The 24,031-nt window shown below is 52.5% G+C and overlaps 1 protein-coding gene across 1 annotated transcript; it reads left to right on the forward strand.

The window, feature by feature from the left end:
* The first annotated feature begins 79 nt into the window (after nucleotides 1-79).
* On the forward strand, nucleotides 80-23,454 carry LOC147655239 (alanine aminotransferase 1-like). The gene is made up of 12 exons (XM_086880073.1): nucleotides 80-109; nucleotides 752-979; nucleotides 1,758-1,866; nucleotides 3,917-4,047; nucleotides 5,896-6,139; nucleotides 7,512-7,591; nucleotides 8,518-8,636; nucleotides 12,495-12,666; nucleotides 17,625-17,780; nucleotides 19,867-20,029; nucleotides 20,870-20,945; nucleotides 23,184-23,454. Exons 1-12 carry the CDS (start codon nucleotides 80-82, stop codon nucleotides 23,272-23,274), a joined length of 1,599 nt encoding a protein of 532 aa, XP_086736199.1. The 3' UTR covers nucleotides 23,275-23,454.
* Nucleotides 23,455-24,031: the final 577 nt, after the last annotated feature.

The raw sequence follows: 24,031 nt of genomic DNA on the forward strand, positions 1-24,031 counted from the left end.
TTTCCCGTCCCCGCTCTCCCGTCCCGTCCCGTTCTCTGTCACCTCCCCCTGGCGCTCCGCCACCGCCACCGTCACAGCCATGGCGGCCACCGAGGGGACACCGGGGACGGCTCCGGGGACAGGGGGGACACCACCGGGGACACCGGGGATGGCACCGGGGACACCGGGGACACCGGCGGGGACAGCGGAGACACCACCGGGGAGCTTGGGGACACCGGGGACAGCACCGGGGACCTTGGGGGCAGCACCGGGGACACCACCGGGGACACCGGGGGGGACAGCGGGGGCAGCACCGGGGACACCGGGGACAGCACCGGGGACCCTGGGGACACCGGGGACACCGGCAGGGACAGCGGGGACAGCGGCAGGGACAGCGGGGACACCACCGGGGACCTTGGGGACACCGGGGGCAGCACCGGGGACCTTGGGGACAGCACCGGGGACCTTGGGGGCAGCACCGGGGACAGCGGGGGCAGCACCGGGGACCTTGGGGACACCGGGGACAGCACCGGGGACAGCGGGGGCAGCACCGGGGACCTTGGGGGCAGCACCGGGGACACTGGGGACACCACCGGGGACAGCGGGGGCAGCACCGGGGACCTTGGGGACACCGGGGACACCGGCGAGGACAGGGGGGACACCGGCAGGGACAGCGGGGACACCACCTGGAAGCTTGGGGACACCGGGGACAGCACCGGGGACCTTGGGGACAGCACCGGGGACCTTGGGGACCCCGGGGGGGACACCTGAGCCACCTGACCCCCCGGTGGTGTCCCCGCCGGTGTCCCCGGTGCTGTCCCCGGTGGTGTCGCCGGGGGTGTCCCCGGTGCTGTCCCCGGGGGTGTCCCCGGTGGTGCCCCCGGTGGTGCCCCCGGTGGTGTCCCCGCCGGTGTCCCCGGAGCCGTTCGTGCCGCCCCTGGCGTGCGGCGGTGACGAGGCTGAGGCCGCGGGGCGGGAGCTGCCCCTGGTCCTGCGCCAGGTACCGGGAATGGCCCCGGGAAAAGCGGGAATGTTCCCGGGAAAAGCGGGAATGTCCCCCGGGAAAATCGGGAATGTCCCCCGGGATAACCGGGAATGTTCCCGGGAAAAGCGGGAATGTCCCCGGGAAAAGCGGGAATGTCCCCGGGATAACCGGGAATGGCCCCCGGGAAAAGCGGGAATGTCCCCCGGGAAAAGCGGGAATGTCCCCGGGAAAAGCGGGAATGTCCCCCGGGAAAAGCGGGAATGTCCCCGGGAAAAGCGGGAATGTCCCCCGGGAAAAGCGGGAATGTCCCCGGGAAAAGCGGGAATGTTCCCCGGGAAAAGCGGGAATGGCCCCCGGGAAAAGCGGGAATGTCCCCCGGGATAACCGGGAATGTCCCCCGGGAATGTCCCCGGGGAAAACGGGAATGTCCCCTGGGTTAACCGGGAATGACCCCGGGAAAAGCGGGAATGTCCCCCGGGATAACCGGGAATGTCCCCCGGGATAACCGGGAATGTCCCCGGGATAACCGGGAATGTCCCTCGGGATAAGCGGGAATGTCCCCCGGGATAACCGGGAATGTCCCCCGGGATAACCGGGAATGTCCCCGGGATAACCGGGAATGTCCCTCGGGAATGTCCCCGGGATAACCGGGAATGGCTCCTGGGATAACCGGGAATGGCCCCCGGGAATGTCCCCGGGAAAAGCAGGAATGTCCCCCGGGAATGTCCCCCGGGATAACCGGGAATGTCCCCCCGTGTCCCCCATCCCGAATTCCCCGTGTCCCCATTCCCAGATTTTGGCCGCCTGCGCTCTTCCCGAACTTTTGGAGTCTCCCGCTCTCCCCGAGGCCGTGCGGGAGCGGGCCCGGAGCATCCTGCGGGAAATGGATTCCGGGAATATCGGTGGGAATGGCGATCCCATTGGATTCGGGATTATCCGGGAAGGGAAAGGGATTCCGGGAATATCGGTGGGAATGGCGATCCCGGGGGATTCGGGATTATCCGGGAGGGGAAATGGATTCCGGGAATATCGGTGGGAATGGCGATCCCGAGGGATTCGGGATTATCCGGGAAGGGAAATGGATTCCGGGAATATCGGTGGGAATGGCGATCCCGGGGGATTTGGGATTATCCGGGAAGGGAAATGGATTCCGGGAATATCGGTGGGAATGGCGATCCCATGGGATTTGGGATTATCCGGGAAGGGAAATGGATTCCGGGAATATCGGTGGGAATGGCGATCCCGAGGGATTCGGGATTATCCGGGAGGGGAATTGGATTCCGGGAATATCGGTGGGAATGGCGATCCCGAGGGATTTGAGGCTGATCCCATTGGATTTGGGGTCGATCCCATGGGATTTGGGATTATCCGGGAGGGGAAATGGATTCCGGGAATATCGGTGGGAATGGCGATCCCGGGGGATTTGGGATTATCCGGGAAGGGAAATGGATTCCGGGAATATCGGTGGGAATGGCGATCCCATGGGATTTGGGATTATCCGGGAAGGGAAATGGATTCCGGGAATATCGGTGGGAATGGCGATCCCGAGGGATTCGGGATTATCCGGGAAGGGAAATGGATTCCGGGAATATCGGTGGGAATGGCGATCCCGAGGGATTTGGGATTATCCGGGAGGGGAATTGGATTCCGGGAATATCGGTGGGAATGGCGATCCCGAGGGATTTGAGGCTGATCCCATTGGATTTGGGGTCGATCCCATGGGATTTGGGATTATCCGGGAGGGGAAATGGATTCCGGGAATATCGGTGGGAATGGCGATCCCATGGGATTTGAGGCTGATCCTGCTGGATTTGGGGTCGATCCCATGGGATTTGGGATTATCCGGGAGGGGAAAGGGATTCCGGGAATATCGGTGGGAATGATGATCCCATGGGATTTGTGCTGATCCCATTGGATTTGGGGTCGATCCCATTGGATTTGGGGTCGATCCCGAGGGATTTGGGATTATCCGGGAGGGGAAATGGATTCCGGGAATATCGGTGGGAATGGCGATCCCATGGGATTTGAGGCTGATCCCATTGGATTTGGGGTCGATCCCGAGGGATTTGGGATTATCCGGGAGGGGAAAGGGATTCCGGGAATATCGGTGGGAATGGCGATCCCGAGGGATTTGGGATTATCCGGGAGGGGAAATGGATTCCAGGAATATCGGTGGGAATGGCGATCCCAGAGGGATTTGAGGCTGATCCCATTGGATTTGGGGTTGATCCCATGGGATTTGAGGCTGATCCCATTGGATTTGGGGTCGATCCCATGGGATTTGTGCTGACCCCATTGGATTTGGGGTCCTGAGGGATTTGAGGCTGATCCTGCTGGGTTTGGGATCCCGTTGGATTTGGGGCCATTCCCTTTGGATTTGGGGTCGATCCCGCTGGATTTGGGGTCGATCCCATGGAATTTGGGATGCCATGGGATTTGGGGCCAATCCCATTGGATTTGGGGCTGATCCCACTGGATCTGGAGCTGATCCCTTTGAATTTGGGGCCGATCCCACTGGATTTGGGGCTGATCCCTTTGGATTTGGGGCTGATCCCCCTGGATTTGGGGCTGATCCCTTTGGATTTCGGGCCGATCCCACTGGATTTGGGATTCCGTTGGATTTGGGGCTGATCCCATTGGATTTGGGGCCAATCCCACTGGTTTTGGGATCCCACTGGATTTGGGGCTGACCCCTTTGAATTTGGGGCCGATCCCACGGGATCTGGGGCCAATCCCACTGGATTTGGGACAGATCCCACGGGATTTGGGGCTGATCCCACTGGATTTGGGATTCCACTGGATTTGGGGTGGATCCCTCTGGATTTGGGGCCATTCCCATGGAATTTGGGGCTGATCCCAGCGGTTTTGGGGCGGATCCTGCTGGATTTGGGGCGGATCCCGTGGGATTTCCGTGCGATCCCGCTGGATCCGAGGCCGATCCCGTTGCCGCAGGAGGATACAACCACGAGCACCGATCCCACGGCGTTCCCGGCAGGATCTCCCGGTTCCTGGAATTCCGGGATGGATTCCCCTGCGATCCTGGGAACATCATCCTGTGCAGCGGCACCGCCACCATGATCCCGGTGAGAGAGCGGGAACGGGATTGGGATCGGGATCTGGGATCTGGGATATGGGATGTGGGATATGGGAATGGGATATGGGAATGGGATACGGGATATGGGATACGGGATATGGGATATGGGATCTGGGATATGGGAATGGGATATGGGATCTGGGATATGGGATATGGGATATGGGATGTGGGATATGGGATCTGGGATATGGGAATGGGATATGGGATATGGGATATGGGATATGGGATATGGGATATGGGATGTGGGATGTGGGATATGGGATATGGGATATGGGATATGGGATATGGGATATGGGATCTGGGATATGGGATCTGGGATATGGGAATGGGATATGGGATCTGGGATATGGGATATGGGATATGGGATATGGGATATGGGAATGGGATATGGGATATGGGATGTGGGAATGGGATATGGGAATGGGATACGGGATATGGGATATGGGGTATGGGAATGGGATATGGGATATGGGATATGGGAATGGGATATGGGAATGGGATATGGGATATGGGATGTGGGATGTGGGATATGGGATGTGGGATATGGGATATGGGATATGGGATATGGGATATGGGGAATGGGATATGGGATATGGGATATGGGATGTGGGATATGGGATATGGGATATGGGATGTGGGATATGGGATATGGGATATGGGATAAGGGATGTGGGATATGGGATATGGGATATGGGATATGGGATATGGGATATGGGATATGGGATAAGGGATGTGGGATATGGGAATGGGATATGGGAATGGGATGTGGGATATGGGATATGGGATATGGGAATGGGATATGGGATATGGGATATGGGATATGGGATATGGGATATGGGATGTGGGATATGGGATATGGGAATGGGATATGGGATATGGGATATGGGATATGGGAACGCGAATGGGGACCTCAAACTTGGAATGAAGACCCCAAACAGGGAATGGGGCCCCCAGCCCAGATCCCGTTATCCCAATACCAGTTACTCGTTATCCCCTTATCCCATTGTTACCCTGTTATCCCGTTATCATCCCGTTATCATCCCGTTATTATCCCATTGTTATCCCGTTATCATCCCGTTATCATCCCGTTATCATCCCGTTATCATCCCGTTATCATCCCGTTATTATCCCGTTATCATCCCGTTATTATCCCGTTATTATCCCGTTATCATCCCGTTATTATCCCGTTATCATCCCGTTATTATCCCGTTATTATCCCGTTATTATCCCGTTATTATCCCGTTATCATCCCGTTATTATCCCATTGTTATCCCGTTATCATCCCATTGTTATCCCGTTATCATCCCGTTATTATCCCGTTATTATCCCGTTATTATCCCGTTATCATCCCGTTATTATCCCATTGTTATCCCGTTATTATCCCATTGTTATCCCGTTATTATCCCGTTATTATCCCGTTGTTATTCGGTTATTATCCCATTCTTATCCCATTGTTTTTATCCCATTCCCAGTTCGTGCTGTCTCTGTTCTCGCTGCCGCCCCCGGCCCTTCCCGCGGGGGTTCTGCTCCCGGTCCCGGTTCCGAACCCGTTATTATCCCATTATTATCCTGTTATTATCCCGTTATTATCCCGTTATTTTCCAGCTGTTATCCCGTTGTTATCCCGTTGTAATTCCCATTGTTTTTATCCCGTTCCCAGTTCTTGCTGTCTCTGTTCTCGCTGCCGCCCCCGGCCCTTCCCGCGGGGGTTCTGGTCCAGGTCCCGGTTCCGAACCCGTTATTATCCCATTATTATCCTGTTATTATCCCGTTATTATCCCGTTATTTTCCAGCTGTTATCCCGTTGTAATTCCCATTTTTTTTATCCCATTCCCAGTTCGTGCTGTCTCTGTTCTCGCTGCCGCCCCCGGCCCTTCCCGCGGGGGTTCTGCTCCCGGTCCCGGGCCCGCCGGTTCTGCGGGAGGCCGCGCTGCTGGCGGGGGCGGTTCCGGTTCCGTACGCGCTCTCCGAGCCCCGGGGTTGGGTCCCGGACGAGGCCGCGCTGCTCCGGGAGCTGCGGGGGGCGCGGGGCCGGTGCCGCCCGCGGGTTCTGTGCGTGGTCAATCCCGGGGACCCCACCGGTGAGTCCGGGCATTCCCGGGAATTCCCGTCCCGGGCCTCAGTTTACCTGCGGGATCCGGTTATTCCCGTCCCCTGCCTCAGTTTCCCCTTTGGATCCCGTTATTCCCGTCCCCTGCCTCAGTTTCCCCTTTGGATCCCGTTATTCCCGTCCCCTGCCTCAGTTTCCCTCTGGGATCCGGGTATTCCTGTCCCGTGCCTCAGTTTCCCCTTTGGGATCCGGTTATTCCCGTCCCCTGCCTCAGTTTCCCCTTTGGGATCCGGTTATTCCCGTCCCCTGCCTCAGTTTCCCCTTTGGGATCCCGTTATTCCCGTCCCCTGCCTCAGTTTCCCCTTTTGGATCCCGTTATTCTCATCCCGTGCCTCAGTTTCCCTTTGGGATCCGGTTATTCCCGTCCCCTGCCTCAGTTTCCCCTCTGGGATCCCGTTATTCCCGTCCTGTGCCTCAGTTTCCCCTTTGGGATCCAGTTATTCCCGTCCCGTGCCTCAGTTTCCCCTTTGGATCCTGTTATTCTCATCCCGTGCCTCAGTTTCCCTTTGGGATCTCGTTATTCCCGTTCCGTGCCTCAGTTTACCTGCGGGATCCCGTTATTCCCGTCCCGTGCCTCAGTTTCCCCTTTGGGATCCCGTTATTCCCGTCCCGTGCCTCAGTTTACCTGCGGGATCCCGTTATTCCCGTCCCCTGCCTCAGTTTCCCCTTTGGGATCCCGTTCTTCCCGTCCTGTGCCTCAGTTTCCCCTTTGGGATCCAGTTATTCCCGTCCCGTGCCTCAGTTTCCCCTTTTGGATCCTGTTATTCTCATCCCGTGCCTCAGTTTACCTGCGGGATCCCGTTATTCCCGTCCCGTGCCTCAGTTTACCTGCGGGATCCCGTTATTCCTGTCCCGTGCCTCAGTTTCCCCTTTGGATCCTGTTATTCTCATCCCGTGCCTCAGTTTCCCTTTGGGATCCCGTTATTCCCGTCCCCTGCCTCAGTTTCCCCGAGCCCTGCCCACCCCCATCCCTGCCCCCAAGGCCATGCCTCAGTTTCCCTCGGACTGTGCCTCAGTTTCCCCCGGACCCTTCCCACCCCACCACCTCCCCCGAGGCCGTGCCTCAGTTTCCCTCGAGGCCGTACCTCAGTTTCCCTCGGACGGTGCCTCAGTTTCCCCCGAGGCCGTGCCTCAGTTTCCCCCCGAGCCCTGCCCACCCCCTCCCCCCCGAGGCCGTGCCTCAGTTTCCCCGTGACCGTGCCTCAGTTTCCCTGGGACCGTGCCTCAGTTTCCCCCGAGGCCGTACCTCAGTTTCCTCCTCACCCTTCCCACCCCCACCCCCCCCCCACCCCCCCCCGGGCCGTGCCTCAGTTTCCCCGTGACCGTGCCTCAGTTTCCCCCAGGCCAGGTGCTGAGCCGGGAGCTGCTGGCGGGGCTGGCGCGCCTGGCGGCGGAGGAGGGGCTGCTGCTGCTGGGCCACGAGGTGAGGGAATGGCGGGAATTCCACCGGGAATGGCGGGAATTCCATCGGGAATGGCGGGAATTCCTTAGGGAATGGTCGGGAATTCCTTCGGGAATGGGCGAGGATGGGCGGGAATGGTCGGGAATGGTCGGAAATGTTCGGGACTGTTCGGGAGTTCCTTCGGGAATGGGCGGTTATGTTCGGGAGTTCACTCGGGAATGTTCGGGAATGGTCGGGAATGGTCGGGAATTCCTTCGGGAATGGGCGGTTATGTTCGGGAGTTCGCTCGGGAATATTCGGGAATGGTCGGGAATGGTCGGGAATTCCTTCGGGAATGGGCGGTTATGTTCGGGAGTTCACTCGGGAATATTCGGGAATGGTCGGGAATTCCTTCGGGAATGGTCGGGAATGGTCGGGAATTCCTTCGGGAATGGGCGGGAATGGGCGGGAATTCCACCAGGAATGGGCGGGAATGGGACCGATTTTTTGGGAACACCTGGAGGATTTTTTGGGGAATGTTTGGAGGATTTTTTTTGGGAATTCCCACAGGAATTTTGGGAAATCCCAGAGGATTTTTTGGGAATTCCCAGAGGATTTTTTGGGAATTCCCAGAGGATTTTTTTGGAATTTCCAGAGAATTTTTTGAGAATTCCCGGAGGATTTTTTGGGAATTCACAGAGGATTTTTTGGGAATTCCTGGAGAATTTTTTTGGGAATTCCAGGAGGATTTTTTGGGAATTCCTAGAGGAACTTTTGGGAATTCCCAGAGCAATTTTTGGGAATTCCCAGAGGATTTTTTGGGAATTCCCAGATGATTTTTTGGGGAATGCCGGGAGGATTTTTTGGGAATTCCCAGAGGATTTTTTGGGAATTCCTGGAGGATTTTTTGGGAATTCCCGGAGGAATTTTTGGGAATTCCCAGAGGAATTTTTGGGAATGGTTTCCAGGTGCAGCAGGACCGAGCCTTCGACCCCGAGCGTCCGTTCCTGTCCCTGCGGCGAGTCCTGGCCGAGCTGGGGCCACCCCTGGCCACGAGCGTCCAACTGATCTCCTTCCACTCCCTGCGGTGCGGGAACCGCCGGAGTAACAGCCGGAAAAACAACGGGAATAATGGAAAAAACAATGGGAATATTCATTGGGAATAACGGGAAAAACAACGGGAATAATGGGAAAAATAATGGGAATATTCATTGGGAATAATGGGAAAAACAACGGGAATAATGGGAAAAATAATGGGAATATTCATTGGGAATAACAGTGGGAATATTCAGTGGGAATAATGGGAAAAACAACGGGAATATTCATTGGGAATAATGGGAAAAACAATGGGAATATTCATTGGGAATAATGGGAAAAACAACGGGAATAATGGGAAAAATAATGGGAATATTCATTGGGAATAATGGGAAAACAACGGGAATAATGGGAAAAACAATGGGAATATTCAATGGGAATAACAGCGGGAATATTCAATGGGAATAATGGGAAAAACAATGGGAATATTCATTGGGAATAATGGGAAAAACAATGGGAATATTCATTGGGAATAACAGCGGGAATATTCAATGGGAATAATGGGAAAAACAACGGGAATAATGGGAAAAATAATGGGAATATTCATTGGGAATAATGGGAAAAATAATGGGAATATTCATTGGGAATAATGGGAATATTCATTGGGAATAATGGGAAAAACAACGGGAATAATGGGAAAAATAATGGGAATATTCATTGGGAATAATGGGAAAAACAACGGGAATAATGGGAAAAACAATGGGAATATTCATTGGGAATAATGGGAAAAACAATGGGAATAATGGGAAAAACAATGGGAATATTCAATGGGAATAACAGTGGGAATATTCAATGGGAATAATGGGAAAAACAACGGGAATAATGGGAAAAATAATGGGAATATTCATTGGGAATAATGGGAAAAACAACGGGAATAATGGGAAAAATAATGGGAATATTCATTGGGAAAAACAACGGGAATATTCAACGGGAATAATGGGAAAAACAATGGGAATATTCATTGGGAATAACGGGAAAAACAACGGGAATAATGGGAAAAATAATGGGAATATTCAATGGGAATAATGGGAAAAACAACGGGAATAATGGGAAAAACAATGGGAATATTCATTGGGAATAACAGTGGGAATATTCAGTGGGAATAATGGGAAAAATAATGAGAATATTCATTGGGAATAATGGGAAAAACAACGGGAATAATGGGAATAACAATGGGAATATTCATTGGGAATAATGGGAAAAACAACGGGAATAATGGGAAAAACAATGGGAATATTCATTGGGAATAATGGGAAAAACAACGGGAATATTCATTGGGAATAATGGGAAAAACAATGGGAATATTCATTGGGAATAATGGGAAAAACAACGGGAATAATGGGAAAAATAATGGGAATATTCATTGGGAATGACGGGGAAAAACAATGGGAATAATGGGAAAAATAATGGGAATATTCATTGGGAATAATGGGAAAAACAACGGGAATAATGGGAAAAACAATGGGAATATTCATTGGGAATAATGGGAAAAACAACGGGAATAATGGGAAAAACAACGGGAATAATGGGAAAAATAATGGGAATATTCAATGGGAATGACAGGAAAAAGAATGTGAATATTCAATAGGAATAACGGGAAAAACAACGGGAAAAACAATGGGAAAAACAACGGGAAAAACAATGGGAATATTCAATGGGAATAATGGGAAAAACAACGGGAATATTCAATGGGAATAATGGGAATTCAACGGGAATGACAGAGGGAATAATGGGAAAAACAATGGGAATATTCAATGGGAATAACGGGGAAAACAATGGGAATAACAGCGGGAATAACAATGGGAAAAACAATGGGAATAACAATGGGAATATTCAATGGGAATAATGGGAAAAACAACGGGAATAACAGCAGGAACAATGGGAAAAACAATGGGAAAAACAACGGGAAAAACAATGGGATTATTCAATGGGAATAACAGGAATTCAACGGGAATAACAATGGGAATAACTACGGGAATAACAGCGGGAATAACAGGAAAAACAAGGGGAATAACAACGGGAATATTCAATGGGAATGACGGGAAAAACAACGGGAATACCAGCGGGAATAATGGGGAAAACAGCGGGAATAACAGCGGGAAAAACAACGGGAATATTCATTAGGAATAACAGTGGGAATATTCAATGGGAATAACAACAGGAAAAGCAATGGGAATAACAGCGGGAATAACAATGGGAAAAACAATGGGAATGATGGGAATGACAGCAGGAATAATGGGAAAAACAACAGGAATATTCAATGGGAATAATGGGAAAAACAACGGGAATAACAGCAGGAACAATGGGAAAAACAACGGGAAAAACAATGGGAAAAACAATGGGAATGACAGCAGGAATAACAGGAAAAACAACGGGAATATTCAATGGGAATAACAATGGGAATATTCAATGGGAATAACAATGGGAATATTCAATGGGAATAATGGGAAAAACAATGGGAATAACAGCGGGAATCACAATGGGAAAAACAATGGGAATGATGGGAATGACAATGGGAATGACAGCAGGAATTACGGGAAAAACAATGGGAAAAACAATGGGGAAAACAATGGGAATATTCAATGGGAATAATGGGAAAAACAACGGGAATAACAATGGGAATATTCAATGGGAATAACAGGAATTCAAAAGGAATAACAATGGGAATATTCAATGGGAATAATGGGAAAAACAATGGGAAAAACAACAGGGAAAACAATGGGAAAAACAGCGGGAATATTCAGTGGGAATAACAACGAGAATAATGGGAATAACAACGGGAATGACAACAGGAATGATGGGAATGACAATGGGAATGACAGCAGGAATAATGGGAAAAACAACGGGAATATTCAATGGGAATAATGGGAAAAACAACGGGAATAACAACGGGAATAACGGGAAAAATAACGGGGATAACAACGGGAATAACAGCGGGAAAAACAATGGGAATATTCAATGGGAATAATGGGAATTCAACGGGAATAACAACGGGAATAACAATGGGAATAACAACGGGAATAACAGGAAAAACAACAGGAATAACAATGGGAAAAACAATGGGAATGACAGGAATGACAACGGGAATAACTGGAATATTCAATGGGAAAAACAAAAGGAAAACAATGGGAATGATGGGAAAAACAATGGGAATAACAATGGGAATAAGAATGGGAACAACGGGAATGACAACGGGAATAACAACGGGAATAATGGGAATATTCAACGGGAATTCAACGGGAATAACAATGGGAATAACAACAGGAATAACAACGGGAAAAACAATGGGAATGACGGGAATATTCAACGGGAATATTCAACAGGGGTTTGGGGGATTTGGGGAATTTTGGGATTGGGATGGAAGGGGGTGAGGGGACGGTGGTGGTGCCCCAGGAAAGGATTCCAGGTGGGATTCCTGGAGCTGGAATTCCATGAATTTTGGGGATTTAGGGGAAATTTCAGGATTTTCTGGAATTTTGGGAATGCCAGGGATTTTGGGGATTCTGGGAATTTGGGGGATATTGAGAATTCTTGGAATTTTGGGGAATTTGGGGAAAATTTTGGGAATTCTGGGGATTCAGGGATTTGGGGAATTTTGGGGAATTTAGGGGAAATTTCAGGATTTCCAGGGATTTTGGGAATTCTGGGATTTTGGGAATACTGGGAATTTTGGGAATGGCATGGAAGGGGGTGAGGGAACAGCAGTGGTTCCCCCAGGATCGGATTCCAGGTGGGAATCCTGGAGCTGGAATTTTGAGAAAAAACCGGGAAGGCCCCGAATTGGGGGAATGAATTTTGGGAATGAATGAATGAATTTTGGGAATGAATTTTGGGAATTCCGGCGCCGCAGGAACGGATTCCGGGCGGGATTCCTGGAGCTGGTGAACGTGGAGCCGCGGCTCCGGCGGCCGTTCCAGCTGGCTCAATCCATCCCCCGGCCCTGCGTTCCCGGCCGGATCCTGCTGGATCTGCTCCTGGAGCCGCCGGATCAGCGGGATCCCATCCGCAGGGAGCTGGAAAAGGTGCTGGGAGAGAGGCCTGGGCTTGTGATTCCGCGGGTCCCGGAAATCCCATAAATCCCATAAATCCTCAAAATCCCAAAAATCCCATAAATCCCCTAAATCCCGTAAATCCCATCCCATCAATCCCATAAATCCCATCCCATTCCCTAAATCACATAAATCCCATAAAATCCCCTAAATCCCATAAATCCCAAAAATCCCAAAAATCCCGTAAATCCCGTAAATCCTAAAAATCCCGTAAACCCCATAAACCCCCTAAATCCCGTAAATCCCATAAATCCCAAAAATCCCATAAATCCCCTAAATCCCGTAAATCCCATCCCATAAATCCCATAAATCCCATCCCATTCCCTAAATCACATAAATCCCATAAATCCCCTAAATCGCATAAATCCTGTAAATCCCGTAAATCCTGGAAATCCCAAAAATCCCATAAATCCTCAAAATCCCATAAATCCCATAAATCCCCTAAATCCCGTAAATCCCATCCCATAAATCCCATAAATCCCATCCCATTCCCTAAATCCCATAAATCCCATAAAATCCCCTAAATCTCATAAATCCCCTAAATCCCATAAATCCTGGAAATCCCGTAAATCCTGAAAATCCCAAAAATCCCATAAATCCTCAAAATCCCATAAATCCCATAAATCCCCTAAATCCCGTAAATCCCATCCCATAAATCCCATATATCCCATCCCATTCCCTAAATCCCATAAATCCCATAAAATCCCCTAAATCTCATAAATCCCCTAAATCCCATAAATCCTGGAAATCCCAAAAATCCCATAAATCCCATAAATCGTGTAAATCCCATAAATCCCATAAATCCCGGAAATCCCCAAAATCCTGGAAATCAAAAAAATCCTGGAAATCCCGTAAATCCAATAAATTCCAAAAATCCCATAAATCCCCTAAATCCCGTAAATCCTGGAAATCCCATAAATCCCATAAATCCTGTAAATCCTGGAAATCCCATAAATCCCATAAATCTCATAAATCCCATAAATCCCCAAAATCCCATCCCATAAATCCCAAAAATCCTGTAAATCCTGTAAATCCGGTAAATCCCATAAATCCTATAAATCCCCTAAATCCCAAAAAATCCCGTAAATCCAAAAAATCCCAAAAAATCCCAAAAATCCCCAAAATCCCATCCCATAAATCACATAAATCCCCATTATCCCATAAATCCCATAAATCCCATAAATCCCATAAATCCCATAAATCCCAACCTGTTCGATCTCATCCCATCTTATAAATCCCCCAAATCCCATCCCATCATCCCATAAATCCCATAAATCCCATAAATCCCATAAATCCCATAAATCCCATCCCATAAATCCCAGCCTGTTTGATCTCATCCCATCCTATAAATCCCAAAATCCCAAAATCCCATCCCATCATCCCATAAATCCCATAAATCCCCAAAATCCCATAAATCCCATCCCATAAATCCCAACCTGTTCGATCTCATCCCATCCTATAAATCCCCCAAATCCCATCCCATCATCCCATAAATCCCATAAATCCCATCCCATAAATCCCAACCTGTTTGATCTCATCCCATCCTATAAATCCCCCAAATCCCATCATCCCATAAATCCCATAAATCCCATAAATCCCATAAATCCCATAAATCCCAACCTGTTTGATTTCATCCCATCCTGTAAATCCCAAAATCCCATCCCATTATCCCATAAATCCCATAAATCCCATAAATCCCATCCCATAAATCCCAACCTGTTCGATCTCATCCCATCCTATAAATCCCAAAATCCCAAAATCCCATCCCATCATCCCATAAATCCCATAAACCCCCAAAATCCCATAAATCCCACAAATCCCAGCCCGTTAGATCCCATCCCATCCTATAAATCCCATAAATCCCATCCCATTCCCATTATCCCTTCCCATAAATCCCCAAAATCCCATAAATCCCACAAATCCCAGCCCGTTAGATCCCATCCCATCCTATAAATCCCATAAATCCCATCGTGTTCCCATTATCCCATCCCATAAATCCCAGAAATCCCATCCCATTCCCATTATCCCTTCCCATAAATCCCCAAAATCCCATCAATCCCAAAAAATCCCATAAATCCCTTCCCCTTATCCCATCCCACAAATCCCATCAATCCCATTATCCCTTCCCATAAATCCCCAAACTCCCATAAATCCCCAAAAATCCCATAAATCCCATCCCATGGATCCCTTCCCACAAATCCCATCAATCCCATTATCCCTTCCCATAAATCCCCAAAAATCCCATAAATCCCATCCCATGGATCCCATCCCACAAATCCCATCAATCCCATTATCCCATCCCACAAATCCCATAAATCCCATTATCCCTTCCCATAAATCCCACAAAATCCCATAAATCCCATCCCATGGATCCCTTCCCATAAATCCCATCAATCACATTATTCCTTTCCATAAATCCCAAAAAATCCCATAAATCCCATCCCATGGATCCCATCCCACAAATCCCATCAATCCCATTATCCCATCCCATAAATCCCATCAATCCCATTATCCCTTCCCATAAATCCCAAAAAATCCCATAAATCCCAAAAAATCCCAAAATCCCATCCCATAAATCCCATAAATCCCATAAATCCCCAAAATCCCATAAATCCCACAAATCCCAGCCTGTTAGATCCCATCCCATCCTATAAATCCCATAAATCCCATCGTGTTCCCATTATCCCATCCCATAAATCCCCAAAATCCCATAAATCCCACAAAATCCCATAAATCCCATCCCATGGATCCCATCCCACAAATCCCATCAATCCCATTATCCCTTCCCATAAATCCCCAAAATCCCATAAATCCCAAAAAATCCCATAAATCCCATCCCATAAATCCCATCAATCCCATTATCCCATCCCATAAATCCCATCAATCCCATTGGTCCCAATGCATTGGATCTCATCCGATGCCATAAATCCCGTAAATCCCATAAATCCCATTATCCCATTAATCCCGTTAATCCCGTTAATTTTATTAATCCTGTTAATCCCATTAATCCCATTAATCCCGTTATGCTGTTAATCCCGTTAATCCCGTTAATCCCGTTATCCCGTTAATCCCATTAATTTTATTAATCCCGTTATCCCGTTAATCCCATTAATCCTGTTATCCCATTATTCCTGTTACTGTGTTAATCCCATTATCCCGTTAATCCCGTTAATCCCCTTAATACCGTTATCCTGTTAATCCCGTTATCCCGTTAATCCCGTTAATCCCGTTATCCCGTTAATCCCATTATCTCGTTAATCCCATTATCCCGTTAACCCCGTTATCCCGGTTTTCCAGCACCGGCGGGATCTGCTCCGGGCCCTGGCCTCCAACGCCCGGCGGCTGCAGCGGGAGCTGGATCCCGTTATCCCTTTGATCCCGTTATCCCGTTAATCCCGTTATCCCGTTAATCCTGTTATCCCGTTATCCCATCATCCATTTAATCCCGGTATCCCGTTAATCCCGTTATCCCGTTAATCCCGGTTTTCCATCCCCAGCACCGGCAGGATCTGCTCCAGGCCCTGGCCTCCAACGCCCGGCGGCTGCAGCGGGAGCTGGATCCCGTTATACCTTTGATCCCGTTATCCCTTTGATCCCGTTATCCCGTTATCCCGTTAATCCCGTTAATCCCGTTATCCCGTTATCCCTTTGATCCCGTTATCCCGTTATCCCGTTAATCCCGTTATCCCGTTATCCCGGTTTTCCAGCACCGGCGGGATCTGCTCCGGGCCCTGGCCTCCAACGCCCGGCGGCTGCAGCGGGAGCTGGATCCCGTTATCCCGTTAATCCCGTTAATCCCGTTAATCCCGTTAATCCCGTTATCCCGTTAATCCCGGTTTTCCATCCCCAGCACCGGCGGGATCTGCTCCGGGCCCTGGCCTCCAACGCCCGGCGGCTGCAGCGGGAGCTGGATCCCGTTAATCCCGTTAATCCCGTTAATCCCGTTAATCCCGTTATCCTGTTAATCCCGTTAATCCCGTTAATCCCGTTATCCCGTTATCCCGGTTTTCCAGCACCGGTGGGATCTGCTCCGGGCCATGGCCTCCAACGCCCGGCGGCTGCAGCGGGAGCTGGATCCCGTTATCCCGTTAATCCCGTTAATCCCGTTAATCCCGTTAATCCCGTTATCCCGTTAATCCCGGTTTTCCATCCCCAGCACCGGCGGGATCTGCTCCGGGCCCTGGCCTCCAACGCCCGGCGGCTGCAGCGGGAGCTGGATCCCGTTAATCCCGTTAATCCCGTTAATCCCGTTAATCCCGTTATCCTGTTAATCCCGTTAATCCCGTTAATCCCGTTATCCCGTTATCCCGGTTTTCCAGCACCGGTGGGATCTGCTCCGGGCCATGGCCTCCAACGCCCGGCGGCTGCAGCGGGAGCTGGATCCCGTTATCCCGTTAATCCCGTTAATCCCGTTAATCCCGTTAATCCCGTTATCCCGTTAATCCCGGTTTTCCATCCCCAGCACCGGCGGGATCTGCTCCGGGCCCTGGCCTCCAACGCCCGGCGGCTGCAGCGGGAGCTGGATCCCGTTAATCCCGTTAATCCCGTTAATCCCGTTAATCCCGTTATCCTGTTAATCCCGTTAATCCCGTTAATCCCGTTATCCCGTTATCCCGGTTTTCCAGCACCGGTGGGATCTGCTCCGGGCCATGGCCTCCAACGCCCGGCGGCTGCAGCGGGAGCTGGATCCCGTTATCCCGTTAATCCCGTTAATCCCGTTAATCCCGTTAATCCCGTTATCCCGTTAATCCCGGTTTTCCATCCCCAGCACCGGCGGGATCTGCTCCGGGCCCTGGCCTCCAACGCCCGGCGGCTGCAGCGGGAGCTGGATCCCGTTAATCCCGTTAATCCCGTTAATCCCGTTAATCCCGTTATCCTGTTAATCCCGTTAATCCCGTTAATCCCGTTATCCCGTTATCCCGGTTTTCCAGCACCGGCGGGATCTGCTCCGGGCCCTGGCCTCCAACGCCCGGCGGCTGCAGCGGGAGCTCGGCCGCGCCCCCGGGATTCGCTGCCACCCCCCGGCCGCGGGACCCCGCGCGTTCCCCCGGCTGCGCATCCCCGAGCGGGCCCGGAACCGAGCCAGGGTGAGAGACAGGGGACACCCAGGGGACACCGGGGACACCCAGGGGACACCGGGGACAGGGGACACCGGGGACACCGGGGACACCGGGGACAGGGGACAGGGACAGGGACAGGGACACAGCGGGCCCGGAACCGAGCCAGGGTGAGAGACAGGGGACACCCAGGGGACACCCAGGGGACACCCAGGGGACACCGGGGACAGGGGACACCGGGGACAGGGGTCAGGGACACAGCGGGCCCGGAACCGAGCCAGGGTGAGAGACAGGGGACACCCAGGGGACACCCAGGGGACACCGGGGACACCGGGGACAGGGACACAGCGGGCCCGGAACCGAGCCAGGGTGAGAGACAGGGGACACCCAGGGGACACCGGGGACAGGGGACACCGAGGGGACACTGGGGACAGGGGACACCGGGGACACAGACAGGGGACACCGGGGACACCAGGGACACAGATAGGGGACACCGGGGACACCGGGGACAGGGGCAGGGGACACCGGGGACACAGAGGGGACAGGGACAGGGACACACCGAGGGGACACAGGGACACAGCGGGGACACAGCGGGGACACAGGGGACAGGGTGAGAGCAGGGACACGGAGGGGACACAGTGGGGACAGGGACACAGCGGGGACAGGGACAGACCGAGGGGACACAGGGACACAGCGGGGACAGGGACAGGGACAGACCGAGGGGACACAGGGACACAGCGGGGACAGGGACAGCGGCAGGGTGAGCTCGGGGGGACTCCGGGGACACAGCGGGACAGGGACAGGGGACAGGGATAGACCGAGGGGACAGGGACAGGGACACACCAGGACAGGGAGAGGGGACAGGGACAGGGACACGGGACAGGAACAGGGGACAGGGGACAGGAACAGGGACAGGGGACAGGGACAGGGACAGGGACAGGGACAGGGACAGGGACAGGGACAGGGACAGGGACAGGGGATAGTGACAGGGACACACCGGGACAGGGACAGGGACAGGGACAGGGACAGGGACAGGGACAGGGGACAGGGGACAGGGACAGGGGACAGGGACAGGGACAGGGGACAGGGGACAGGGACAGGGACAGGGACAGGGACAGGGACAGGGGACAAGGACACACCGGGAGCCCCAGGAGCGGGTCTGGGAATGGGGGAGAGCGGGAACGGGGACACGGCCCTGGCGGGTGGGGGGTGCTGGGACATGGGGACACCTGGGGACACCTGGGGACACCTGGGGACACCTTAGGGACACTCTGGGGACACTTTGGGGCCAGCCCGTGTCTCCTGCTGTCCCCTGCTGTCCCCAGGGTTTCCACGCGGTGTTCCCAGGATGTCCCCAGGATGTCCCCAGGGTGTCCCGAGGGTGTCCCCAGGGTGTCCCCTGCTGTCCCCAGCTGTCCCCAGGGTGTCCCCTGCTGTCCCCTGCTGTCCCCAGGGTGTCCCCTGCTGTCCCCAGGGTGTCCCCTGCTGTCCCCTGCTGTCCCCTGCTGTCCCCAGGGTGTCCCCTACTGTCCCCAGGGTGTCCCCTGCTGTTCCCAGGGTGTCCCCAGGGTGTCCCCAGGGTGTCCCCTGCTGTCCCCTGCTGTCCCCAGGGTGTCCCCAGGGTGTCCCCAGGGTGTCCCCAGGGTGTCCCCTGCTGTTCCCAGGGTGTCCCCAGGGTGTCCCCTGCTGTCCCCAGGGTGTCCCCAGGGTGTCCCCAGGGTGTCCCCTGCTGTTCCCAGGGTGTCCCCAGGGTGTCCCCTGCTGTCCCCTGCTGTCCCCAGGGTGTCCCCAGGGTGTCCCCAGGGTGTCCCCTGCTGTTCCCAGGGTGTCCCCAGGGTGTCCCCAGGGTGTCCCCTGCTGTCCCCTGCTGTCCCCAGGGTGTCCCCAGGGTGTCCCCAGGGTGTCCCCTGCTGTCCCCTGCTGTCCCCAGGGTGTCCCCAGGGTGTCCCCAGGGTGTCCCCTGCTGTCCCCTGCTGTCCCCAGGGTGTCCCCTGCTGTCCCCTGCTGTCCCCTGCTGTCCCCAGGGTGTCCCCAGGGTGTCCCCTGCTGCCCCCTGCTGTCCCCAGGGTGTCCCCTGCTGTCCCCTGCTGTCACCCCCCGTGTCCCTTCGGGGCAGGAGCTGGGGCTGGAGCCGGACGCGTTTCTGTGCCGGGAGCTGCGGGAGGCGGCGGGAGTGGAGCTGGAACCGGGCAGCGGCTTCGGGATGAGCGGGGACAGCGGCCACGTGGGGTACGGGGACACTGAGGGGACATTGGGGACATTGGGGACACGGGAGTGGAGCTGGAACCGGGCAGCGGCTTCGGGATGAGCGGGGACAGCGGCCACGTGGGGTACGGGGACACTGAGGGGACATTGGGGACATTGGGGACACTGAGGGGACATTGGGGACATTGGGGACACGGGAGTGGAGCTGGAACCGGGCAGCGGCTTCGGGATGAGCGGGGACAGCGGCCACGTGGGGTACGGGGACACTGAGGGGACATTGGGGACACCGAGGGGACACTGGGGACACGGGAGTGGAGCTGGAACCGGGCAGCGGCTTCGGGATGAGCGGGGACAGCGGCCACGTGGGGTACGGGGACATTGGGGACACCGAGGGGACATTGGGGACATTGGGGACACTGAGGGGACATTGGGGACACCCTGGGGACACGGGAGTGGAGCTGGAACCGGGCAGCGGCTTCGGGATGAGCGGGGACAGCGGCCACGTGGGGTACGGGGACACCGAGGGGACATTGGGGACATTGGGGACACGGGAGTGGAGCTGGAACCGGGCAGCGGCTTCGGGATGAGCGGGGACAGCGGCCACGTGGGGTACGGGGACACCGAGGGGACATTGGGGACATTGGGGACACGGGAGTGGAGCTGGAACCGGGCAGCGGCTTCGGGATGAGCGGGGACAGCGGCCACGTGGGGTACGGGGACACTGAGGGGACATTGGGGACATTGGGGACACCGAGGGGACATTGGGGACACCCTGGAGACACGGGAGTGGAGCTGGAACCGGGCAGCGGCTTCGGGATGAGCGGGGACAGCGGCCACGTGGGGTACGGGGACATTGGGGACATTGGGGACATTGGGGACACCCTGGGGACATTGGGGACATTGGGGACACCGAGGGGACATTGGGGACACGGGAGTGGAGCTGGAACCGGGCAGCGGCTTCGGGATGAGCGGGGACAGCGGCCACGTGGGGTACGGGGACATTGGGGACACCGAGGGGACATTGGGGACACCGAGGGGACATTGGGGACACCCTGGGGACACCCTGGGGACACCGAGGGGACATTGGGGACACCGAGGGGACATTGGGGACACCCTGGGGACATTGGGGACATTGGGGACACTGAGGGGACACTGAGGGGACATTGGGGGACATTTGGGACACCCTGGGGACATTGGGGACACCTTGGGGACACCCTGGGGGGACATTGAGGGGATTTGGGAGAGCTGGGGGTTGGGATTTGGGATTTGAGGATTTGGGGATTTGGTGATGCTGGAATTTGGGGTTTTTTGGGATTTGGTGACTGGGATTTGGGATTTGAGAATTTGGGATTTGGGATTTGAGGATTTGAGGATTTGGGGATTTGGGATTTTTGGGATTTGGAATTTGGTGACTCTGGAATTTGGGGACTCTGGGATTTGGGGATTTGGGATTTTTGGGATTTGGGGATTTTTGGGACTGGAGATTTGGGATTGGGGATTTGGGATTTTTGGGATTTGGTGACTCTGGAATTTGTGGAATTTATGGATTTTTGGGATTTATTTGATTTTTGGGATTTGGGGACTCCGGAATTTGTGGAATTTTGGGATTTTTGGGATTTGATTACCCTGGGATTTGGGGATTTTTGGGACTCTGGGATTTGGATTGGGGATTTGAGGATTTGGGATTTGGTGACTCTGGAATTTGGGATTTTTGGGATTTGTTGACTCTGGAATTTGGGAATTTGAGGATTTGGGGACTCTGGGATTTGGGATTTGGGGATTTGAGGATTTGGGATATTTGGGATTTGGGATTTGATTACTCTGGGATTTGGGATTTGGGGATTGGGGATTTTTGGGATTTGGGGACTCTGGAATTTGTGGATTTTGGGGATTTTTGGGATTTTTGGGATTTGATGACTCCGGAATTTGTGGATTTTTGGGATTTGGGGACTCCAGAATTTGTGGATTTTTGGGATTTGGGGACTCTGGGATTTGGGATTTGAGAATTTGGGATTTGGGATTTGAGGATTTGAGGATTTGGGGATTTGGGATTTTTGGGATTTGGAATTTGGTGACTCTGGAATTTGGGGACTCTGGGATTTGGGGATTTGGGATTTTTGGGATTTGGGGATTTTTGGGACTGGAGATTTGGGATTGGGGATTTGGGATTTTTGGGATTTGGTGACTCTGGAATTTGTGGAATTTATGGATTTTTGGGATTTATTTGATTTTTGGGATTTGGGGACTCCGGAATTTGTGGAATTTTGGGATTTTTGGGATTTGATTACCCTGGGATTTGGGGATTTTTGGGACTCTGGGATTTGGAATTGGGGATTTGAGGATTTGGGATTTGGTGACTCTGGAATTTGGGATTTTTGGGATTTGTTGACTCTGGAATTTGGGAATTTGAGGATTTGGGGACTCTGGGATTTGGGATTTGGGGATTTGAGGATTTGGGATTTTTGGGATTTGGGATTTGATTACTCTGGGATTTGGGATTTGGGGATTGGGGATTTTTGGGATTTGGGGACTCTGGAATTTGTGGATTTTGGGGATTTTTGGGATTTTTGGGATTTGGGGACTCCAAAATTTGTGGATTTTTGGGATTTGGGGACTCTGGAATTTGTGGATTTTTGGGATTTGGGGACTCTGGGATTTGGGATTTGGGGATTTGAGGATTTAGGATTTTTGGGATTTTTGGGATTTGCCGACTCTGGAATTTGTGGATTTTGGAGATTTTTGGGATTTGGGGACTCCGCAATTTGTGGATTTTTGGGATTTGGGGATTTTTGGGATTTGGGATTTTTGGGATTTGGTGACTCTGGAATTTGTGGATTTGGGGGATTTTTGGGATTTGATTACTCTGGGATTTGGGATTTGGGGATTTGGGATTTTTGGGATTTGGGGACTCTGGGATTTGGGGATTTTTGGGATTTGATTTTTGGGATTTGCTGACTCTGGAATTTGGTAATTTGAGGATTTGGGGACTCTGGGATTTGGGATTTGGGGATTTGAGGATTTGGGATTTTTGGGATTTGGTGACTCCAGAATCCGTGGAATTTTTGGGATTTTTGGGATTTGGGGACTCAGAATCCGTGGAATTTTTGGAATTTTTGGGATTTGGTGACTCCAGAATCCATGGAATTTTTGGGATTTTTGGGATTTGGTGACTCCAGAATCCATGGAATTTTTGGGATTTTTGGGATTTATTCCCGGCGCCGTTCCCAGGCTGTCGCTGCTGCTGCCGCCGCCGGCTCTGGAGCGAGCGCTGCTGCTCCTGCGCCGCTTCCACGCCCGATTCCTGCGGGAATTCTCCTGAGGCGGAACCTTCCGGAAGCCCAAATTCCCACCGGGATTTCCCGGCACCGGGAAAAACTCGGGAATTCCCACAAAAACCCTGATCTTATTTGGAGTCTCCTGTGGGATTTGGGGAATCTGGGATCGGATTTTTGGGAATTTTCTGGGGATTTTTGGGATTTGGGGACTCCGGGATTTGGGATTTGGGATTTTTGGGATGTGGTGACTCCAGAATCCGTGGAATTTTTGGGATTTTTGGGATTTTTGGGGATTTTTGGGGATTTTTGGGGATTTTTGGAATTTGGGATTTTTGGGATTTGGGGACTCTGGAATTTGGGGATTTTTGGGATTTTTGGGATTTGGGGATTCCAGAATTTGGGATTTTGGGGATTTTTGGGATTTGGGATTTCTGGGGATTTTGGGATTTTTAGGACTGGAGATTTGGGATTGGGGATTTGGGATTTTTGGCATTTGCTGACTCTGGAATTTGGGATTTTTCGGGATTTTGGGATTTGGGGACTCCGGAATTTGGGGATTTTTGGGATTTGCTGACTCTGCAATTTGCGGATTTTTGGAATTTGGGGATTTTTGGGGATTTTTGGGATTTGGGGACTCCAGAATCCGTGGAATTTTTGGTATTTTTGGTATTTTTGGGGATTTTTGGGATTTTTGGGATTTGCTGACTCTGGAATTTGTGGATTTTTGGGATTTTTGGGATTTGATTACCCGGGGATTTGGGATTTGGGGACTCTGGGATTTGGGGTTTTTGGGATTTGGGG

This window comes from Cyanistes caeruleus, chromosome 1, assembly GCF_971803275.1.
Source record: "Cyanistes caeruleus chromosome 1, bCyaCae1.hap1.1, whole genome shotgun sequence".
Classification (NCBI taxonomy): domain Eukaryota; kingdom Metazoa; phylum Chordata; class Aves; order Passeriformes; family Paridae; genus Cyanistes; species Cyanistes caeruleus.